The 22,456-nt window shown below is 43.5% G+C and overlaps 1 protein-coding gene across 5 annotated transcripts in view; it reads left to right on the plus strand.

The window, feature by feature from the left end:
• Nucleotides 1–21,609, plus strand: part of LOC139583792 (DNA topoisomerase 2-binding protein 1-A-like) — a 38,300-nt gene extending 16,691 nt beyond the window's left edge. For 4 of the 5 annotated variants that reach the window (XM_071415254.1, XM_071415255.1, XM_071415256.1 and 1 more), the window contains 15 exons: nucleotides 699–910; nucleotides 1,122–1,444; nucleotides 1,586–1,768; nucleotides 2,130–2,245; nucleotides 2,366–2,489; nucleotides 2,698–2,862; nucleotides 4,456–4,552; nucleotides 8,016–8,223; nucleotides 8,518–8,747; nucleotides 19,045–19,187; nucleotides 19,278–19,380; nucleotides 19,761–19,924; nucleotides 20,133–20,351; nucleotides 20,573–20,734; nucleotides 21,329–21,609. In XM_071415254.1, the coding sequence (XP_071271355.1) occupies nucleotides 699–910; nucleotides 1,122–1,444; nucleotides 1,586–1,768; nucleotides 2,130–2,245; nucleotides 2,366–2,489; nucleotides 2,698–2,862; nucleotides 4,456–4,552; nucleotides 8,016–8,223; nucleotides 8,518–8,747; nucleotides 19,045–19,187; nucleotides 19,278–19,380; nucleotides 19,761–19,924; nucleotides 20,133–20,351; nucleotides 20,573–20,734; nucleotides 21,329–21,475 (2,596 nt within the window). In that variant the 3' untranslated portion in view covers nucleotides 21,476–21,609. Of the gene's footprint in view, nucleotides 1–698; nucleotides 911–1,121; nucleotides 1,445–1,585; nucleotides 1,769–2,129; nucleotides 2,246–2,365; nucleotides 2,490–2,697; nucleotides 2,863–4,455; nucleotides 4,553–8,015; nucleotides 8,224–8,517; nucleotides 8,748–19,044; nucleotides 19,188–19,277; nucleotides 19,381–19,760; nucleotides 19,939–20,132; nucleotides 20,352–20,572; nucleotides 20,735–21,328 lie in introns of all 5 variants that reach the window. The other variant, XR_011676617.1, reaches the window with a different exon arrangement.
• The last annotated feature ends 847 nt before the right edge of the window (nucleotides 21,610–22,456 follow it).

Genomic DNA, 22,456 nt, shown 5'->3' on the forward strand with positions numbered 1-22,456 from the left:
AGTGTGACCATCGGGTTCTTGGTCACCTCCCTGACCAAAGCCCTTCTCCCCAGGTTACTCAGTTTGGCTAGGTGGCCAGCTCTAGGAAGAGTTTTGGTGGTTCTAAACTTCTTCCATTTAAGAATGATTGAGGCCACTGTGTTCTTGGGGACCTTCAATACTGCAGAAAGGTTTTGGTACCCTTCCCCAGATCTGTGCCTTGACACAATCCTGTCTCAGATCTCTACAGACAATTCCTTCGACCTCATGGCTTGGTTATTGCTCTGACATGCACTGTCAACTGTGGGACCTTATATTGACAGGTGTGTGGCTTTCCAAATCATGTCCAATCAATTGAATTTACCACAGGTGGACTCCAATCAAGTTGTAGAAACATTTCAAGGATGATCAATGGAAACAGGATTCACCTGAGCTCAATTTCGAGTCTCATAGCGAAGGGTCTGAATACTGTAAATAAGGAATTTGAGTTTATTTATAATACATTTGCAAAAAATGTATAATACATTTCTAAAAACCTGTTTTTGCTTTGCGATTATGGGGTTGTGTGTGTAGATTGCTGTGTTTTTTTAGAATACGGCTGTAACATAACAAAATGTCAAAAGTCAAGGGGTCTGAATACTTTCTGAATGCACTGTGTGGCATACTTTCATCTTACCAGCTTTGCTCCTTTCCTTTCCATCTATCCATCCTCCCTACAGTGTCCAGGACTACTTTGTGCGCATGGTCAACCAAAGGAACGGCATGCTGGCCAGTACCCACCTAGTGCTGCAGAGCCCCGAGGGCACCAAGTACCAGGCGGCCCAGAAGTGGGGGCTGCCTGCCGTCACCCTGCGCTGGGTGCTGGAGTCTGCCAGGACGGGCCAGAGGGCAGAGGAGGGGCACTTCCTGGTGGACTTGCCTCCTTCTCCAGGTCAGTCTGCCTTGCAATTAATTTAATTGAAAACCATATTTTCATTTTTCAAAACTTGCAACAGCAGTGGGGGATGAATAACATTTAAGCAATCGTTTTTGTTAGGCTGTTGAAACCTTAACATTTTGTTTGAGAGAGGATGAGTTTTGTACAAACAGAGTATGCTCCATTGTATGTGAGAGATTTCATCTGAATCAGTTTATTTCCTTAGAGAGAGAAGAGGAGAGTTTTGTGGGGGGCCCCCAGAAGCATTCCATGCTCCCCCCCCTGTCCCGTATCAAGTCCCCAGAGATCCCCTTGCTGGGCCCCCAGAGGGGGGCGGCAGTCACCCCCCTGGACATGGGCCGCTTCCAGAGTAAGGTGTTCCGCTCCGTGCTGGAACAAGGCCTGCCAGAGAAGGACTGTACCACCCTGAGAGGCCAGGAGGGGGGCAGGAAAGCAGGGGGGCAGAAAGACTCCCCGGCGCTGCAGTTGGACACTCCCTCCCGCTTCCTTTGCCGAGACCAGCTCTTCAGACCCACCTTCAACGTCAAGGTTAAACTCACTTGTCTGTATTTCGAGAGAATGTAGTGCAATTTATAGGAAATATGGTGCAAAAATACTAATTGACTGAATAGTGTTGAGCATTATATTATAACACACTTTGAAAGTATGTGTTTGTATATGACATTCCAGGATGCGTTAGCGGCGTTGGACACGCCAGGGGGCAGGACTCAGCAGGGTCAAGACACGACCCCGCTGTCAGAGGTCATCAGGAGGAACCTGAAGGTGGCCCTGGCCAACAGCACCCACAGCCACACCCCTGACCTCCAGGCTCTCACAGCTAGTCCCCAGCTTAGCAAGGAGACACACAGGGAGGTACAGTTACCGTGTTCTTTTCTATACTGTTGCATAGTCACTTTATCCCTACCTATATGTACCCCTGCACATCAATTCAGTACTGGTCTCCCGTGTATATAGCCAAGTTATCGTTACACATTATGTATTTATTCCTCGTTATTATTAGTATTTTTTTTCTCTCTGCATTGTTGGGAAGGGCCCTTAAGTAAGCATTTCACTGTTTGTCTACACCTGTTGTTTACAAATCATGTGACAAATCCAATTTGAGTATAGTACAGTACAATACACACTACAGCCTTCACAGCCAAGTACATGCACTCACTAGCCCATTAACAGTTTCTTATCTGGCAGTGGTGTATCTTTGTGTGCGTGCTTGTAGGTGGAAGAGCAGGAGGCTGCTCCCCTGGCTGGCATGATGATCTGCGTAAGTAAGAAACTGAGCAAGAAGCAGGGAGAGCTCAACGCCATCGCTGCCTCACTAGGAGCTGACTTCAGGTACTCAACAATACATCTAGCTCTCAACTATGTCTAGAATGTTACGAATGCCAGTAACAGCACTTGCGATGTAATGATGCATGTTCCTCTATAATCCAATACTATGCGTGTGTGTTCTAGGTGGTCGTGTGACGACACGGTGACTCACTACATCTATCAGGGTCGTGTGGGGGACAACACGCGGGAGTACAGGGCTGTGAAGGAGAGAGGGGTGCATGTGGTGTCCCAGCACTGGCTGCAGGCGGTACGGATGGTTTCCAGTACACGCATACACACACATAGTTATGGGACATGTACAGAAGGGTACATGTGTCAGTACACACACGTACTACATAAAGTAAACGACAGGCAGGCTCCGTTCTTATCAGACTGAAAACAGTCACAACAGTGTTGCGGTTGTTTGTGTAAAAGTGTGTGTGTGCGATATTGAATCTTTTCTGTTGTCTCTCCAGTGTGCTGAGGTTCAGAGGCACGTGTCTGAGTCTCTCTACCCGTTCACCTACAACCCCAAAATGAGCCTGAACCTCAGCCAGGTGCCTCCTGACAGTAGCCAGAGGTCTCCCCCTGCCACCCGTACCTCACAACTTGGAGACCTCACTGAGGCCCAAAAGAACAAGGTATGTTTGTCCTGAGAAGAAACAGTTCATCCCTAGATCTGCTCAAATGAAAATGGTGCATTGAGGAGGACTGTCACTTAAAACGCCACACATTATAACCAGAATTTTTTTTTTATGTAAAGAAAACTGCTTCAGCATGCATTGGCCCACTTGGTTGTTCTCCATCGCCAAAAAATGATTTATTATGTACAAGAATGGTTGTTTAAGATATACAGTTGAAGTCTGAAGTTTACATACACTTAGGTTGGAGTCATTAAAACTCGTTTTTCAACCACTTCACAAATTTCTTGTTAACAAACTATAGTTTTGGCAAGTCGGCTAGGACTTCTACTTTGTGCATGACACAAGTAATTTTTCCAACAATTGTTTACAGACAGATTATTTCACTTATAATTCACTGTATAACAATTCCAGTGGGTCAGAGGTTTACATACACCACTAAGTTGATTGTGCCTTTAAACAGCTTGGAAAATTCCCGAAATCATTTGAGTCAATTGGAGGTGTACCTGTGGATGCATTTCAAGGCCTACCTTCAAACTCGGTGCCTCTTTGCTTGACATCGTGGTTAAATCAAAAGAAATCAGCGAAGACCTCTGGTTCATCCTTGGGAGCAATTTCCAAACGCCTGATAGTACCACGTTCATCTGTACAAACAATAGTACTCAAGTATAAACACCATGGGACCACGCAACCGTCATACTGCTCAGGAAGGAGACGCGTTCTGTCTCCTAGAGATGAACGTACTTTGGTGCAAAAGGTGCAAATCAATCCCAGAACAACAGCAAAAGACATGAAGATGCTGGAGAAAACAGGTGCAAAGTATCTATATCCACAGTAAAACGTGTCCTATATCGACATAACCTGAAAGGCCGCTCAGAAATCATGTTGTGGGGGTGCTTTTCTGCAGCAGGGACTGGTGCACTTCACAAAATAGATGGCATCATGAGGGAGGAAAATTATGTGGATATATTGACGCAACATCTCAAGACATCAGTCAGGAAGTTAAAGCTTGTTCGCAAATGGGTCTTCCAAATGGACAATGATCCCAAGCATACTTCCAAAGTTGTGGCAAAATGGCTTAAGGACAACAAAGTCAAGGTATTGGAGTGGCCATCACAAAGCCCTGACCTCAATCCTATAGAGAATTTGTGGGCAGAACTGAAAAAGCGTGTGCGAGCAATAAGGCCTACAAACCTGACTCAGTTACACCAGCTATGTCAGGAGGAATGGGCCAACATTCACCCAACGTATTGTGGGAAGCTTGTGGAAGGCTACCCGAAACATTTGACCCAGGTTAATCAATTTAAAGGCAATGCTACCAAATACTAATTGAGTGTATGTAAACTTCTGACGCACTGGGAATGTGATGAAAGAAATAAAAGCTGAAATAAGTCATTCGCTCTACAATTATTCTGACATTTCACATTCTTAAAATGAGGTGGTGATCCAAACTGACCTAAGACAGGGAATTTTTACTGGGATTAAATGGCGGGAATTGTGAACAACTGAGTTTAAATGTATTTGACTAAGGTGTATGTTAACTTCCGACTTGAACTGTAGGTCGAACAACCTCTCTCACCCTCTCTCCCTCAGCCTGAAGACAATGCAGTGGAAGACGCCACTATTTCCCACCGCATCAGTGAAGGAGAGACTGACACAGAGCAGGGCCAGGACAATACAGAGAGGAGAGGTGAGCTCTTATACACTGATGTAACACTGATCTGCCCTACTGTGCCTTAGCTCAAGTGCATTGTATTGAAACATTCCAGGTCCATACTTACAAACTCTTGCTTAGACCACAGGTTTAAGTATTTTAGAAAACAATGCTAGCTGTTAGCTTTTGCCATGCTAGCTGTTAGCTAATGGACAAAATTGGAAGGGAAAGTTTTTTTGCAGCTTAACAAAAGTCTTTGCTTATCCGTTTCACGCACATCCATGTGCTTTTACGGAAAAAGATTTAGGACCATTATACAGAATTAGGGCTGTGAAAACAATTGAAATAATTGTGATTAGCCGCATTCAATTCTGTAGTAAATCACGATCAATCAGTTTTTGTTTTTTTTTGCTCAAATTTGGTGCAAAATAAAGATTTTTCCATTTAAAAAAAAAAAAAAAACAAGCAGTCTGTTGCGTTATAGACATGTAGGGACTGAAATGTTTTTAATGGCTTATTCACCATAAACAAGTTAATACAATAAACAAGTCCTGGAACTTATTCATGCTCCCTCATACATTCTCTCTCTGTCTCCCACACGCACACACAGTTAAAGCTTCAGCCATTCCAAATGATTGTTCTCCCAATTACTGATTAGATGGCTGGCTATAAGAAAAAAAATAACTGGCTCTATGGATGCAAAGAGCATAAACTTGTTCAGCAATGTCATGAATTCCACAGAACATAAACCTGTGATCATACACTTCAGTCGTCCTCCTATTTCTTTTCACTGAGTCAGTTGCAAAGACAAACAAGCCTGTTGACATTTTCAGATGGTAAAGCTGCTCTTTTTTTTTTGTACGATATGCACAGAGATTGAAAACAACCTCTCACAAGGTACTGATGTAGCAGGCATTGCCAGGTACCTTCGTGCAATGCAGGCCAGCCTGGTGTGTGCCCCTGCATGCTGTGACCACCACTGTAGTGGACAGTCCTCCATGTTAATGCTGGGCGTTGCTTTGTAATGCTCCACACATTTCTCAATGGACTCTTCTTCTTCATCAGAGTAAGACTCAGAAGAACTCAACAAGAGGGCAGCTTCCTTCTTTGGTGGCTCTGACTCTGTTGCTGTATCAGGTTGCTGTGCAGGCCTCTTTTCCTTCAGAAAGTTGCTGACCGAAGCCCACACCTCTCAGGTCTGGGAAGGATCTTTAGGTTTTCATCCATGTGAGGTTGGTGTTTTCCTTGCGTTTCTCCAGGTCTGTTGTGAATGTCAGCTTGAATCTTACCATGTAGGAAGGGTTATCATCTGAGCTCTCCATCACCCCAAGGAGATGACACAAAGCAGGCAACACCACTGAGCAGGGAAATGTACTTCTCTCCTCTCAGAAGTACCTGCAGTGAAAGATAGTTCAAAATCACTTCAGTTCATTTTGAGACTTGTTATACACACTCTATCTCTCACATGCTTTACACTCTCTCACACACACGCTTTACACTCTCTCTCACACACTTTACACTCTTTCTCAAACACTTTACACTTTACACTCTCACACTTTACTCTCTCTCTCACACCCACACACTTTACACACTCGCTCTTTCTCTCACGCACACACACACACACACACAAACACAATCTTATTATAACACTAATAGTGAGAGTATTAGTGTAAAGGCTCCAGTAGTGCCTTCAGCTTCTGCAGCTTCTCCAGTTTAGCTGTGGTTGGCATGGTGATGTTAGTTTTCTGTTGTGCCAGAGCATCTCAGTGGTTGTTGGTTTCTGTGGACACGCTTTACCATTTCCAGAGTGGAATTCCATCTTGTTTTGACATTTTGTGCGAGTGACTCCTTTAGGCCATTTGCAACTTGCTGTCTGAGCTCTGTAGCGTTTGGTGGGCTGTGTTTGAAATGGCCATTTGGCTAGGGCATTGTCAAAACCGCTGTTCTGTAGGGACACTGTGATGGACCTTAGACTATACCCTAAGCAAAATGGGATGTTAATTGCTTAATTAACTCTGGAACCACAACTGTGTGGAAGCACCTGCTTTCAATATACTTTGTATCCCTGTTTTACTCAAGTGTTTCCATTATTTTAGGAGTTACCTGTGTATATGATTATTAACCCTTTACACTCATACTCGGGTTGAAAATTTGATATTTGGACACGGATAAGCGGCTAAATTGGAAGGTTGTGGCGGTACAGTAACATGCTACACATGACGTCAGAGCTCTGCGCTTTAGCCGTTCTGAACTTGAGCACCTCGCGCGACAAGAAGTTGCCCCATCCCTCCTGTTAATTGGGCAACTTTTAGATTTTTTTTTTGTCTGAGTGAGGCATATGCTGTACATTAAGTGGACTCTATGTATTTTGAAAAATGAGAAGTTGAGGATTATAGTAAATACCGCATTGATGTCATACAAGCAAGCCAAACACAAACAAGCCAAAGTCCAAATGTGCACTAAACATGTCCATATGACAAAACTCATGTCATATACAGTGTCATTGTTTATGATCACCATGTTTGATGTACAATTACAAGATGAAATGTGATCATACCCTGGGTTGTTCTGAACAGAATGATCCTGTTTGTTGTCTTTTGTGACGAAAATTTGTCGCAGCACACGCAACTGAATGCACTCGTGACTCCTTTCTATGCGGACCAAAATTATTTGTTTCCCTGAATTGCATTGTGAAAGCTTAACACTGTAATATCCTATTTTATAACTTAGCTAGGCATGTTGGCAATATGTCCAAATACGTCCTTTTAGAAACGACAATGCACTCTGTATAGTGATGCAGGTCTTTAGATGTTATACGTATGAAATTGTGTAATTCCGAACTTTATCCGCAAGGTTATATTCCATTTTGTTGGACTCGAGCGATACTTTTCTGTGTGCATGCATGCTTGTGCTTTCTCGTTCCCATTGTAGTGATAGGAGAAAGCGTGCGCATGCTCACACATGGAAATGTATGCGTTGCCATTTCTAAAAGGAGCCCATGTTTATCCGTGGTCCCTGTACTACAGAACGAGCAATGAGGAAGTCTTGCTGGTGAGGTATGTTTCTCAAAACCAAGTGAAATCTAAAGAAAAAAGTGCCTGGACACTTCTACTGTATAACATTCCATTTACATAAAACATTTAGATTTGGTTAAAAAAAATATATTAAAAAATGTAAGGACACTTTCATGAAAAAGTGTGAAAAGTTTCCGTAAATATAAGTGACATGGTAGCAAGGCGGCTAATTGTGACATGTTTCCCAATGGGAAAAGCTAACAGCTAGCATAATTGCTCTAAAGGGTTTACACCTGTGGTCTAAGCAAGAGTTCGTAAGTATTGACCCTCCTGGTTCATACAGAATTTGAGTCTGTTGGTCGATTAAAAATGTACATTTGCGCTTCTCAGGAGTCAACTGAATATCCCGTGAGTGCAGGTCCCCAAAACACACATACATTCCACTTTCTTTCATTCCTCATCCTCTGACCATCTCTGTCTCCCAGACCTGTCTGAAACCCTGGAGATGAGGGAGAAACTCCAGAGGCAACTGCAGGAGATCATGTTAGCCACCAAGATGACTACTGGCCGGCTCTCCTCGGCCCGCCTCACCCGCCAGTGCTCCGGGGAGTCCGACTCTCAACCCCATACCCCCGACAGGCAGGCCCGCATGGGCCGCAACGCAACCGGCCGACACACCCTGGAGGCACTGAGGTAGGAGACGCAGACAGACCAGGGGGCTGGGAAAGGTCAAAATAACCTTCACTATTCAGTCTCCCTATGCTGATGACCAGATCTGTATCCAGGGAAACATCCCATTGTTTGTTTTGAAATTCCTCCACACTACAAATGTTCAGATTTTACTTGAGACTTGAGTTGAATTTCGTAAGTTCGTTAGATGTTAACAATGTAAATGCCATTGCCATGGAAATAAGGCCATGTACATTGTATCTTTTAGAGTGTGAATAGGGCTTAACTCTCTCTGCATCTCCCTCTGGTGTTACTCAGGATGTCTCGTCAGGCAGCCGTGGACCTGAACACCGAGCCGTCTCAGAGTGAGCAGATCGTGTGGGACGATCCCACAGCCCGGGAGGAGAGAGCCAAGCTGGCTGACAACCTGCAGTGGCCCATCAGCTCCTCCCAGCACTCTGAACCCCTAGCTGTACCCCTCTCCCACTCTGACCACGCCGGACACACCCTCAGGGACTCCATGACTGACTCTGAGCTGGTGGAAATGGGTGAGGAGGAGAATATATATATTTTTTTTTAACTGTCTTCATTAACACTCAGTTCAAGTGAAACTTTGCAATGGAATGTCTTTGAATTGGGTTATGACAACATGCTTGCAAGGGACTAGATTTATGCAAGTGCAGCGCATCCCTTTCAAAGTTCTCAATCGAGTTGCAAAACATTCACCTTTTCTATCGCTAAACATTTGTCTGTGTTTTGTTACTTACTCTGTGTGGTGGTAGAAACATGCATGTTTGTATGCATGTTTGTATGCATGTGTTCCAAATGGCACCCTATTCCCTATATACTCTCCCCTCCATATGTATTTGGACAGTGAAAATTGTCTTGCAATCAAAGGTGTCTGTACGTGAGTAAAATAACTACTAACGGTGTATGTTTATGAAGGCACATTTATTGCTAACATGATGTTGCTACACATTACAAGCCATATGAGAGAGAGAGAGATTCTTTCCTCATGAACACCTACATTCCCACAGGCCCTCATTGGCATATGGCTAATCCGAATGCAATATGCAAATAACACCACAAAAATAACATTTAAAAAGTGGCTATATACTTCAGAATTGAGATCAAATGTTTCATATGAGGTGACAGTAGAGAATGCAATGTTTTCCACTAGCGCCAGTTGTCGGCTATACAGCCAATTACAGACACATTTTCAGCCGGGTACTTTTTCCACTTAAATGAACTAGGGTACTTGTCAAGGTGCTAAAAAAGTCTGCCGAGCCGTCTCCAGCTAAAATGAAAGACATACATCTTCTAGCAATCTATTGATAGGACAGGTGCCTGTCAGTCACAAAGTGAGCGATGACAGGGAAAAACTGCTGTCTGTCCCGCCTCTCAGTACCTGGGTGTGTGATGCATGTCCCATATAATGTGGTAACGATGAGTTGAAATCCACTTACATGCAGACTAGACCAGGCGCGCACCGTCTCGCGCAGACAGGACACGCAAGTTGAAATATCAAAACAAACTCTGAACCAACTACACTGCTCAAAAAAATAAAGGGAACACTTAAACAACACAATGTAACTCCGAGTCAATCACACTTCTGTGAAATCAAACTGTCCACTTAGGAAGCAACACTGATTGACAATAAATTTCACATGCTGTTGTGCAAATGGAATAGACAAAAGGTGGAAATTATAGGCAATTAGCCAGACACCCCCAAAAAAGGAGTGATTCTGCAGGTGGTGACCACAGACCACTTCTCAGTTCCTATGCTTCCTGGCTGATGTTTTGGTCACTTTTGAATGCTGGCGGTGCTCTCACTCTAGTGGTAGCACGAGACGGAGTCTACAACCCACACAAGTGGCTCAGGTAGTGCAGCTCATCCAAGATGGCACATCAATGCGAGCTGTGGCAAGAAGGTTTGCTGTGTCTGTCAGCGTAGTGTCCGGAGCATGGAGGCGCTACCAGGAGACAGGCCAGTACATCAGGAGACGTGGAGGAGGCCGTAGGAGGGCAACAACCCAGCAGCAGGACCGCTACCTCCGCCTTTGAGCAGGAGGAGCACTGCCAGAGCCCTGCAAAATGACCTCCAGCAGGCCACAAATGTGCCTGTGTCAGTATATGGTCTCACAAGGGCTCTGAGGATCTCATCTCGGTACCTAATGGCTGTCAGGCTACCTCTGGCGAGCACATGGAGGGCTGTGCGGCCCCACAAAGAAATGCCACCCCACACCATGACTGACCCACCGCCAAACCGGTCATGCTGGAGGATGTTGCAGGCAGCAGAACGTTCTCCAGACTCTGTCACGTCTGTCACATGTGCTCATGTGCTCAGTGTGAACCTGCTTTCATCTGTGAAGAGCACAGGGCGCCAGTGGCGAATTTGCCAATCTTGGTGTTCTCTGGCAAATGCCAAACGTCCTGCACGGTGTTGGGCTGTAAGCACAACCCCCACCTGTGGACGTCGGGCCCTTATACCACCCTCATGGAGTCTGTTTCTGACCGTTTGAGCAGACACATGCACATTTGTGGCCTGCTGGAGGTCATTTTGCAGGGCTCTGGCAGTGCTCCTCCTGCTCAAAGGCGGAGGTAGCGGTCCTGCTGCTGGGTTGTTGCCCTCCTACGGCCTCCTCCACGTCTCCTGATGTACTGGCCTGTCTCCTGGTAGCGCCTCCATGCTCTGGACACTACGCTGACAGACACAGCAAACCTTCTTGCCACAGCTCGCATTGATGTGCCATCCTGGATGAGCTGCACTACCTGAGCCACTTGTGTGGGTTGTAGACACCGTCTCGTGCTACCACTAGAGTGAGAGCACCGCCAGCATTCAAAAGTGACCAAAACATCAGCCAGGAAGCATAGGAACTGAGAAGTGGTCTGTGGTCACCACCTGCAGAATCACTCCTTTATTGGGGGTGTCTGGCTAATTGCCTATAATTTCCACCTTTTGTCTATTCCATTTGCACAACAGCATGTGAAATTTATTGTCAATCAGTGTTGCTTCCTAAGTGGACAGTTTGATTTCACAGAAGTGTGATTGACTTGGAGTTACATTGTGTTGTTTAAGTGTTCCCTTTATTTTTTTGAGCAGTGTATATTCATTTGGGTACAGGTCGAAACGCATGAAAAATTCATGGCAATTTAGCTAGCTAGCTGGCTGTTGCTAGCTAATTTATCCTGGGTTATTAACATTGGGTTGTTATTTTACCTGAAATGCACAAGGTCCTCTACTCCGACAATTAATCCACACATAAAAGGGTAAACCAAGGTTGTTTCTAGTAATCTCTCAGGCTTCTTCTTCTTTGGACTTTATATGGCGGTTGGCAACCAACTTTAAGGTGCATTACCGCTACCGACTGGACTGGAGTGTGGACCTCAGTTCATCTTACACCCACGTGGGTATATGCTCCTATCAACCAATGAGGAGATGGGAGAGGCGGGACTTGCAGCACGTCAAAAATAGAACCAAGTTCTATTTTAGCTCCTAGCTACGCAGACCCTCGTTGACGTGTGAAAGCAGTGTGGATGTAATGATTGAATAACATGTATGTGTACATTTATTTTAATGCGAGCAGTGTGGTCAGCATGTTAGTCTGTTTTCACATTAATTATGGCCTGCTGTTCCGGTGTCATTAAAAATATGTCAAGCCAGTGGATCTCGTAAGTCACTTGCCCGACAGCGCATTTTTTTATTTATTCAAGTTCAACATTTACCTGCTCTGTTGCAGTCTACCATAGAAAACCATTGAAGACTACATGCGTAAATGTCATGCTATTTGTATTGGGAGAATATATTTGGTTGTTCGTTCAAGGACCACCACGCTCCCGCGAGTCACAACTTTTCAAGCAGTACATGAGTTGATGCCTTCACATAGCACACGCCAGCTGCCCAGAGCAAAATGAAGCATCCATCAATCTACTCGATGAGCTAATTTATTTTAGGGACAGTGATTTACAAATGTAAACCTTCAATAGTGAAAATACTATCAATATCAAATTTTATTAGTCACATGCGCCAAAAACAACAGGTGTAGACCTTAGTGAAATGCTTACTTACAAGCCCCTAACCAACAATGCAGTTTTTAAAAATATGAATAAGTGAACAGGGAGTACAGGAGGGGACTGAGCACGCACCCCTGAGGGGCCCCTGTGTTGATCAGCGTGGCGGATGTGTTGTTACCTACCCTTACCACCAGGGGGCAGCACGTCATGAAGTTCAGGATCAAGTTGCAAAAGGGAAGTGTTTAGTCCCAGGGACCTTAGCGTATTGATGAGATTTGAGGGCACTATGGTGTTGAACGCTGAGCTGTAGTCAATGAATAGCATTCTCACATAGGTGTTCCTTTTGTCCAGGTGGGAAAGGGCAGTGTGGAGTGCAATAGCGATTGCATCTTCTGTGAATCTGTTAGGGCGGTATGCAAATTGGAGTGGGTCTAGTGTTTCTGGGATAATGGTGTTGTGAGCCATGACCAGCCTTTCAAAGCACTTCATGGCTACAGATGTGAGTGCTACGGGTCGGTAGTCATTTAGGCAGGTTACCTTAGTGTTCTTGGGCACAAGGACTATGGTGGTCTGCTTAAAACATGTTGGTATTACAGACTTACAGACAGGGAGAGGCCTTGTGAATGTTGACGTGTTTAAAGGTCTTATTCACATTGGCTGCGGAGAGCGTGATCACACAGTCTTCCGGAACAGCCGGTGCTCTTATGCATGTTTCAGTGTTATTTGCCTCGAAGCGAGCATAGAAGTAGTTTAGCTCGTCTGGTAGGCTCGTGTCACTGGGCAGCTCTCGGCTGTGCTTCCCTTTGTTGTCTGAAATGGTTTGCAAGCCCTGCCTTAGTCTTAGTCCTGTATTGAAGCTTTGCCTATTTGATGGTTCGTCAGAGGGCACAGCGGGATTTCTTATAAGCTTCCGGGTTAGTGTCCCGCTCCTTAAAAGCGGCAGCTCTAGCCTTTAGCTCAGTGCGGATGTTGCCTGTAATCCATGGCTTCTGGTTGGGGTATGTACGTACAGTCACTGTGGGGACGACGTCATCGATGCACTTATTGATGAAGCCAATGACGCATGTGGTGTACTTCTCAATGCCATAGGATGCTCAATGCAAATATGCTGGCTGCTGATGCTAGTCTGCATAAAGAAAGCTACAAAAAGAGACCTAGCATTCATATTAGCTAGTGTACTGTTGCCATGTCAATCAGGGTTGCCAGGTCTAGAAAAAATGTCAAGCCCAATTACCACTCAAAACCCGCCCAAAAGGCCTTTGAATATGTCACAAGAGAAAATATAATTTGCCCTTATTAAACTCGCCAGATAATTTTCCATCAATGGATGTTGATTTTAACTTGTTTGATTGCTATGATTAAGCAATAAGGCACAAGAGGGTATGATATATGGCCAATATACCACGGCTAAGGGCTGTAATTATGGATGACGCAGCCGTGGTATATTGGCCATAGACCACAATCCCCCGGGGTGCATTATTGCTATTATAAACTGGTCACAAACGTAATTTGAAGAATAAAAAGTATTTTTTTTGTCATACTAGTGGTATATTGTCTGATATACCACGGCTTTCAGCCAATCAGCATTCAGGGCTCGAACCAGGTTTATAATTGTAAATAAATCCCATTTGCACATGTCCATAACTATAAATAGATCCGACAGAGTTTGAGTCATTAAAGTTGGACAGAGGACCTCAAAATCTCTGAACACTTAGACGAACATGAAAAAACTAATGTTAGGCTATTTTCTGGTAATTGTGCTATTACGTGCCATATGTTAAGACTACAAACTGTTATAAATGGCCTATTTGCGAGATGAACTTGTCATTTCAATAGGCATAGGCTACAGACTAAAATCAGGTAGCCTATAGTCCCTGATAGCCTACATCTCATTTCATATAGTCTACAGTAGCCAAGGCAAGATGTAAACTGAACGAATTAGCAGTTTGCTTAGTTCAAATTAACAAACACGTTTATTCAACATGAATAGCAAGGCGATTTTGAGGTAAGTGCTTGTTTCCCAATAGCCTGCTGGAATAGGCTACTGAGGATTGGGTTGTAATTTCAGTCACATAATTAAATATTAATAATATGTATATGAACTGAATATGCTTGTCAACAACAGCCTGTTTTTTTTGTTTGTTTAAAAAGTATATATATATAAATACCTGTAGCCTAGTCTGACTACTGTTATGGTCAATCTAATGCGTTCTATCAACTGATCAGCAACTGCGATAGAGCTTTGATAACTTCCAATTTAATTAACTTAACATGACCATGAATAATAATTGCATATTAACATAAGGCTACAACAACAAACTGAAGTTATAGGCTATTTATAAAATTATTTTGCCAGTTCCAGGTAGCCTACACAAGTGGTACATTGATTTGCAATGACTCCAGTGATATCATTTCAAAATATTTATTGTATCAAATGGTAGCCTACAATGGCATATAAAATAATAGGCAACTTGATGGCCAACAGAGGCAAATGTATCATTCTCCACATTTAATGTCAGTTTCATTGAGGACTTATCCGCATTAAAAATAACCACCTGTGCGTGATCCATCACTTCCATTTCAAATTTCCACTTGGGCAGTCCCCGAGACCCAAGAACTGAGCCTACATAAAACACTTCACTTGATACTGTTTCTTTAAGCAAAGTCAACATTAGAATGCAGTTTAAAAGAAATGCCACGGTAGCAGCGGTGCAACAAGGAAAAAACCCAAAAACCTGCAACCCGCGACCAATAACTGTTCACCCGCGAAATAGTTTTCAAAGTTGCTGATGTCAGTATCTCTTTTGGAAGGTTCTTCTTAAAGGGGTAGCGTCCTATTTTCAAATCTTCTTAAAATTACGTACATTAGAAACAAAAATTATGCAATTCTAAAGAATAGTGTAATGACTTGCATTGCTAAGTGATATTACACAGCTTTTCAATACATATTATAATGACCAAATGTTGCCTGTTAAAACTTCTTATGGCTGGGGGCAGTATTGAGTAGCTTGGATGAATAAGGTGCTGAGAGTAAACTGCCTGCTACTCAGTCCCAGAAGCTAAGATATGCATATTATTAGTAGATTTGGATAGAAAACACTCTGAAGTTTCTAAAACTGTTTGAATGATGTCTGTGAGTATAACAGAACTCATATCCAACCAGGAAGTGGGAAATCTGAGGTTTGTAGGTTTGCCTATCCAATATGCAGTGTCTATGGGGTCATATTGCACTTCCTAAGGCTTCCACTAGATGTCAACAGTCTTTAGAACCTTGTTCGATGCTTCTACTGTGAAGGAGGGGGGAATGAGAGCTGATTGAGTCAGGGCCACGAGCTCACTCAGGCACGCCCCCGTGAGAGTTAGCTGCGTTCCTTCGCATTTCTACAGACAAAGGAATTCTCCGGTTGAAACATTATTGAAGATTTATGTTAAAAACATCCTAAAGATTGATTCTATACATTGTTTAACATGTTTCTACAAACTGTAATGGAATTTGACTTTTCGTCTGGCCTGCGCGTCATCAATTTGGATTTTGGAACTAAACGCGCGAACAAAAGGAGGTATTTGGACATAAATTATGGACATTATCGAACAAAACAAACATTTATTGTGGAACTGGGATTCCTGGGAGTGCATTCTGATGAAGATCATCGAAGGTAAGTGAATATTTATAATGCCATTTCTGACTTCTGTTGACTCCACAACATGGCGGATATCTGTATGGCTGGTTTTGGTCTCTGAGCGCTGTACTCAGATTATAGCATGGTGTGCTTTTTCCATAAAGTTTAAAAAAAATCTGATACAGCGGTTGCATTAAGGAGAAGTTTATCTAAAGTTCCATGTATAATACTTGTATATTTTATCAATGTTTATTATGAGTATTTCTGTAAATTGATGTGGCTCTCTGCAAAATCACCGGATGTTTTGGAGGCAAAACATTACTGAACATAACGCGCAAATGTAAACTAAAATTTTGGGATATAAATATGAACTTTATCGAACAAAACATACATGTATTGTGTAACATGAAGTCCTATGAGTGTCATCTGATGAAGATCATCAAAGGTTAGTGATTAATTTGATCTCTATTTCTGCTTTTTGTGACTCCTCTCTTTGGCTGGAAAATGGCTGTGTTTTTCTGTGACTAGGTACTGACCTAACATAATCAGATGGTGTGCTTTCGTCGTAAAGCCTTTTTGAAATCGGACACTGTGGTTGGATTAACAAGTTTATCTTGAAAATGGTGTAAAATACTTCTATGTTTGAGGAATTTTAATTATGAGATTTCTGTTTGAATTTGGCGCCCTGCACTTTCACTGGCTGTTGTCAAGTCGATCCCGTTCACGGGGTCTCAGCCATAAGAAATGAATAGCTGAATATAGAGAGAACGCATGCCAACCTATACCATGACCCCGCATGACCCCAATGCATTTAAGAACTACACCATGTCCGGGCATATGGTATATGGTATCTATAGGCTATTTGCTGTGCTTTGATTGACGAACATCAAGCTGGACTAGTTTATAAAAGGTGTCGAACTGACTGAATTAAGTCGATCTCGTATATCCTTGCCATTCATATATCATATGTCGAAGTTATATGTCCATGGTATCACATCCAGTATAAAGGAAGTTAGAGGTAGTTTCACCAGCCATTGCTAACTAGCGGTAGCGTAATGACTGGAAGTCTATAGTATCTATTGGGCTAACGGTAGTTAGCAACTAACATCAAACTGCACACTGAGACATAATAGGGCTGACCCCAATTAGTTCATTGTTTGGTTGTTAGGCTCTTGGTTAACCTAGATTGTTTTAGTCAAGCAGTTTTTCCTAGCCACTGTGCTTCTACACCTGTATTGCTTGCTGTTTGGGATTTTAGGCTGGGTTTCTGTACAGCACTTTGTGACATCAGCTGATGTAAGAAGGGATTTATAAATACATTTGATTGATTGAATAACAAATATACAGTACCAGTCAAAAGTTTGGGCACCTACTCATTCCAGGGTTTTTCTTTATTTTTACTATTTTCTACACTGGCTGGGCCACTCAAGGATATTGTGTGCTTAGGGTCGTTGTGCTGTTGGAAGGTGAACCGTTGACCCAGTCTGAGGTCCTGAGCACTCTGGAGCAGGTTTTTATCAAGGATCTGTCTGTACTTTGCTCAATTAATCTTTCCCTCGATCCTGACTAGTCTCCCTGTCCCTACCTCTGGACAAACATCCCCACAGCATGATGCTTCACCGTAGGGATGGTGTCAGATTTCCTCCAAACGTGATGCTTTGCATTCAGGCCAATGAGTTCAATCTTGGTTTCATCAGACCAAATAATCTTGTTTCTCATGGTTGGAGAGTGCTTTAGGTTCCTTTTGGCAAACTCCAAGCGGGCTGTCATGTGCCTTTTACTGAGGAGTGGCTTCCGTCTGGCCACTTTACCATAAAGGCCTGATTGGTGGAGTGCTGGAAGGTTCTCTCATCTCCACAGAGGAACTCTGGAGCTCTGTCAGAGTGGCTATCGGGTTCTTGGTCACCTCCCTGACCAAGGCCCTTCTCCCTCGAATGTTCAGTTTGGCTGGGCGGCCAGCTGTAGGAAGAATCTTGTGGTTCCAAACTTCTTCCATTCAAGAATAATGGAGGCCACTGTGTTCTTGGGGACCTTCAATGATGGATTTTCCCCAGATCTGTACCTCGACACAATCCTTTCTCGGAGGTCTACTGACAATTCCTTCGACCTCATGGCTTGGTTATTGCTTTGACATGCACTGTCAGCTGTGTGACCGTATATAGACAGGTGTGTGTCTTTCCAAATCTTTTACAATCAATTGAATTTACCACAGGTAGATTCCAATCAATTTGTAGAAATATCTCAAGGATAATCAATGGAAACAGGATGCACCTGAGCTCAATTTCGAGTCTCGTAGCAAAGGGTTTGAATATTTATTTGTAATACATTTGCTAAAAATTAAAAAAAATACCTGTTTTTGCTTTGTCGTTATGGGGTATTGTGTGTAGATTGGGGAGGGGGGTGTATTTAATCAGTTTTAGAATGATGCTGTAACGTAACAAAATGTGGAAAAATTTTGAATACTTTCCAAATGCACTGTATATCACCAGTAGTACATTTACCGTTAATTCCTATGATTTCTAATCTACTATGTTTGTTAATTTGGTTACGGTCATTTCTTTTAATGCATTTAATATTATTCCAGTTGTCCGTCCTGTTCTCATTGTTGGAGTGGCCACATTGTTGGCAGAGTGCGCAACCTATGCTACTCTTGTGAGAAACAAGTTTTGGTTTATTTAATTTCATTTACTAGTTCAGTCAATGTAGTCATTGTCTTTTGTTTGGAACGCTTCTGTCAATGTTTATATTTAGGTGCAGGAGCTCCACAATACGTTTGAGCTAGTATTCTATAAGAGGAACAGGAGCTCACCCATTAGAAAATGTGAGGTTCCGGTATTCCGCTCTGGTGAGCTCCTGCCCAAGTCAAGCACTGCTTCTTATCCCTTGTGCAAATGGCCTACAGCTGTGTCTGTCCAGAGCTCACTGGCGGGAAACTGAGGGCCAAGAATATTTTATACAATGTTGCAAGGTTGTTTCAGACAGGCCATGTGTAGCCAATGTGATTTGATCAAATAAATATCCTTTCAGGATATTTTCGACCTGCAGGCTGCAATGTTTTATTTGTTGGCTTTATGTAGACTATTTTTACATAGTTGGCAATGGTTTGTATCATTTTCATTTAGATAGAATTTTAATTAACCACATGACAATGATTTTGAGATATGAAGACGTTATATTCAACTTTCATTGACCTTTGACCCCTTCGATCCAGCGGTGTGTGATGTCACTGACCAGCAGGTGGGTCAGAGAGTGATGACCCCGCTAGTGGAGGAGCCAGAGCCTGACCTCTTCACCCCTAAATCCCCTAGCATCGCCTTCCCTCTCGCCAACTCTCCCGTGCCCCCAGAGCCACAGGTAACCACACACGCAGCCTCCTTCCCTCTTGTAAGGTGATAATATAAGTAAATGTTGATGTGTTGAATCGATTCTTTGTTCTCTCCACAGACTGAAGAGGAGAGTGTGGCAGAGAAGAAGCCTCCTCGATTCCAGCTGTCCTCCCTTATCCCCCAGGAGAGGATAGACTACACCGCCCTCATAGACGAGCTGGGTGAGTCTCAATCCTCCACCCTCCTCCCTGTCTGTAACCACCTAACTGGACTGTATTTGCCCTGTTGTCTCTGTATTACATCTCAGTGGTCGGAAGTAGCCTTAACTCCTTGGTTGCGTCTCAAATTGGCACCCTAATCCCTATAGAGTGCGCTACTTTTGACCACAGCCCATAGGATTCTGGTCAAAAGTAGTGCACTAAATATGGTGCCATTTGGGGGACACCCCTACTTGTTTATCTGCAGTGGTCTGAAAACACTTGATTATTTCTTTCTCATCAGAGACGGTCTGTCATCTGTATCTATGTGAGTCCCCCTATTGTATTTGTCTGTGTGTGTCTTTCTGACTCTACATGTCTTTGTTCCTCTGGGGTCCCTATAGGTGGTGTGGTGCTGGACAAGCAGTGCTTTGACCCCAGCTGCTCCCACATCATTGTGGGGACCCCTCTGAGGAATGAGAAGTACCTGGCAGCCATGGCCGCGGGGAAGTGGATCCTGCACCGCTCCTACCTGGAGGCCTGTAGCTCCGTGGGACACTTCATCCAGGTCACGATCTGGCCGTCAGTGCATCAGACCTCCACAACATGCCAATATTTCTTCCACATACGTCTAGGCCCAGCTTGTTATATTAAACCTTAATTTAACCAGGAACTCCCGATGAGGTCAGAAGACATATTTCACAAGGGATACCTGGCCAAGAAGGACAACTCAGTAAAAAAACATATTGTTTATATATCTTGACTGTGTGTTCCAGGAGGATGAGTATGAGTGGGGCAGTAGCTCCATCCTGGATGTGCTACCGTCCATCAGCTCCCAGCAGAAGAGGCTGGCGTTGGCCGCCATGCGCTGGAGGAGGAACCTGCAGGACCGCAATGACCAGGAGGGATCATTCAGCGGTTGGACCGTCATGCTGAACATCGACCAGACCAGAGAGTCAGGGTTCAGACGACTCCTGCAGTCTGGTGGAGCAAAGGTTCAAACAAAGCTCTTACTCTGTCATACTGTACCTCGATCTTCTCTTCGCTTACTGCGTCTTAGTATGGGTAAAACTACTAAGAAACTACTGCTTTTCTCTTTCATACTTGCCTTTGTAGATATTGACACGTGTACACTTCTGAATGTCAATCCCATCCACCCTCTCTCCTAATCTCTCTTCGTCCAATCTTTCTTTCCTCTCCCTTACCCTCTCTCCAGGTTCTCCCCAGTCCCTCTCCATCTCTGTACAAGGGAACCACCCACCTGTTTGCAGAGTTCAGTCGGTTGAAGCCAGGAGACTTCCGGGTGGACGTGCGAGAGGCCATGTCCCAGGGGGTCAAATGCCTAAAGCCAGAGTTCATTGCAGACTACCTCATCCAGGTTAGTGGGACTGTAACTAAAATGCATAACTGCCTCACAAAGAGACTGCAGAAGGCATTTTTTGTTGTCGGACTACTTTAAAGGCGGTTTATATCAGTAAAGTCTAAAGTGAAACCTTGGTTAATGTTTGATCCATAAAGTGGTTACTTTCCTTCATTTAACAATACAATGTGTTCAACCTTCTCCATAAAACCCACCCTGGCCAGTGAATGAAAGGTTATCCATGGAACATTTCCACATGTAAATAGTGCTAAATGTCAATTACATACCAGTAGTAGCAAAAGAATAGAAATCCACCCAGGTAAAACATGCTTATTAGAACGCTGCGTGACACTGCAAATTAGCTTTTTTTTGTGACTAGCCAGGCCGGTTGTTTGTGTACAAGTTTTTCACGTCCTTGCAACAGATGTTTTTTGGGATTATGATAAGGTAAGAACCAGTACTAAGCCATTTTAGCGGTTTCTATGCAGTGTCCTTGAAAAACCATGAAGGAATTGATATGATGGCTTAAATATAACATCTTGCTCCTTTAAGAAGAAATAAAATGATGGAAACTAAAACTCCTCTCTCATATGAGTCTGTTATTTTGTCCAGGAGCCTATTCCACCAATAGAGATGTACTATCTGCCTGAAGCTGCCCAATGTCTGCCAGCGGGCACAGATGCCAGCCGCGCCACACCCTCCCACAAGCGCAAAGCATCAGGAGATTCCTCAAAGTTGAAGAAGACTCGCCTCAAGTAAAAACATTGTCATTTAGAGCTTTGGTGTCAACTAGTAAATTCCATCATTTTAGAAATGCCCCTGCAAGCCATTATGATATGTCTGTAAATAAATAAAAATGTTAGTTGTATGAAAATAAAATGTATTTGACAAGTGTTCGTGTCATTGTGATTGATTGAGGCTTTCGTCTGAGACAAATGTTCTCAAGCGCTCAACACAGAGATGCACTGTCAATTTATGTCCTGTAGAGGGCACTCTACATTCGGCTTGAATCCCCAGCATAGTACCTGGAGTGAGTGTATTGTCCTTTCACAGCATCGCATGCTGTTCCATTCAGCTTTGCACCTCTGAGTTTACTGATGGAAAAAGCAGTAACATTCCTACTTTTTTTCCCCTTCCCTTTTCTCATTGACAACGTGAGTCATTTCTGAGATCAATTCTACCTACAGTGATAATTGCATTGGTTCAGGGTGTGTCACACCAGTGTCTCTTTGACCCATGCTGTCACACATCAGTTATCACTGTCATTAGGACACAATCACTGCTGGCACCAGCCTCGTTACTCATGGCATCCACTTACCACCTTACTGCTGCCATTGCCTCTCTAAGCTATCATTGTTCATTTTAACATGATAAAACATTGGTCTCACGCATACTAGATTCCAAATATATCTCAATGTGTATACACAAAACAAGCTGACAAAGGTTACCCAAGGCAGAGGTCTACTTACTGGGATGGAGAACAAAGAAAACCAATGACAAAATGAGACATCCCCAAATCAGAACCTACTACATGTGTTAGACTACTTATCTAAGCAATTGTACTGCTCTAGCAACAGCTGTGTCTCTCCCTTTCTGTAAACATCAGAATCTTTTTTTTTCACAATGGGAAGCCCAATTATATTCCTCTGTCCCAGGTCTGTTTCTGGAGGCACAGATAAGGGCTCTCTCCCCCTCCTCAACCTCACTGGCCACGGGTGATCCCAAATGACACCCTATTCC

This window comes from Salvelinus alpinus, chromosome 8 (genome assembly GCF_045679555.1).
Source record: "Salvelinus alpinus chromosome 8, SLU_Salpinus.1, whole genome shotgun sequence".
In the NCBI taxonomy this organism is placed as follows: Eukaryota; Metazoa; Chordata; class Actinopteri; order Salmoniformes; family Salmonidae; genus Salvelinus; species Salvelinus alpinus.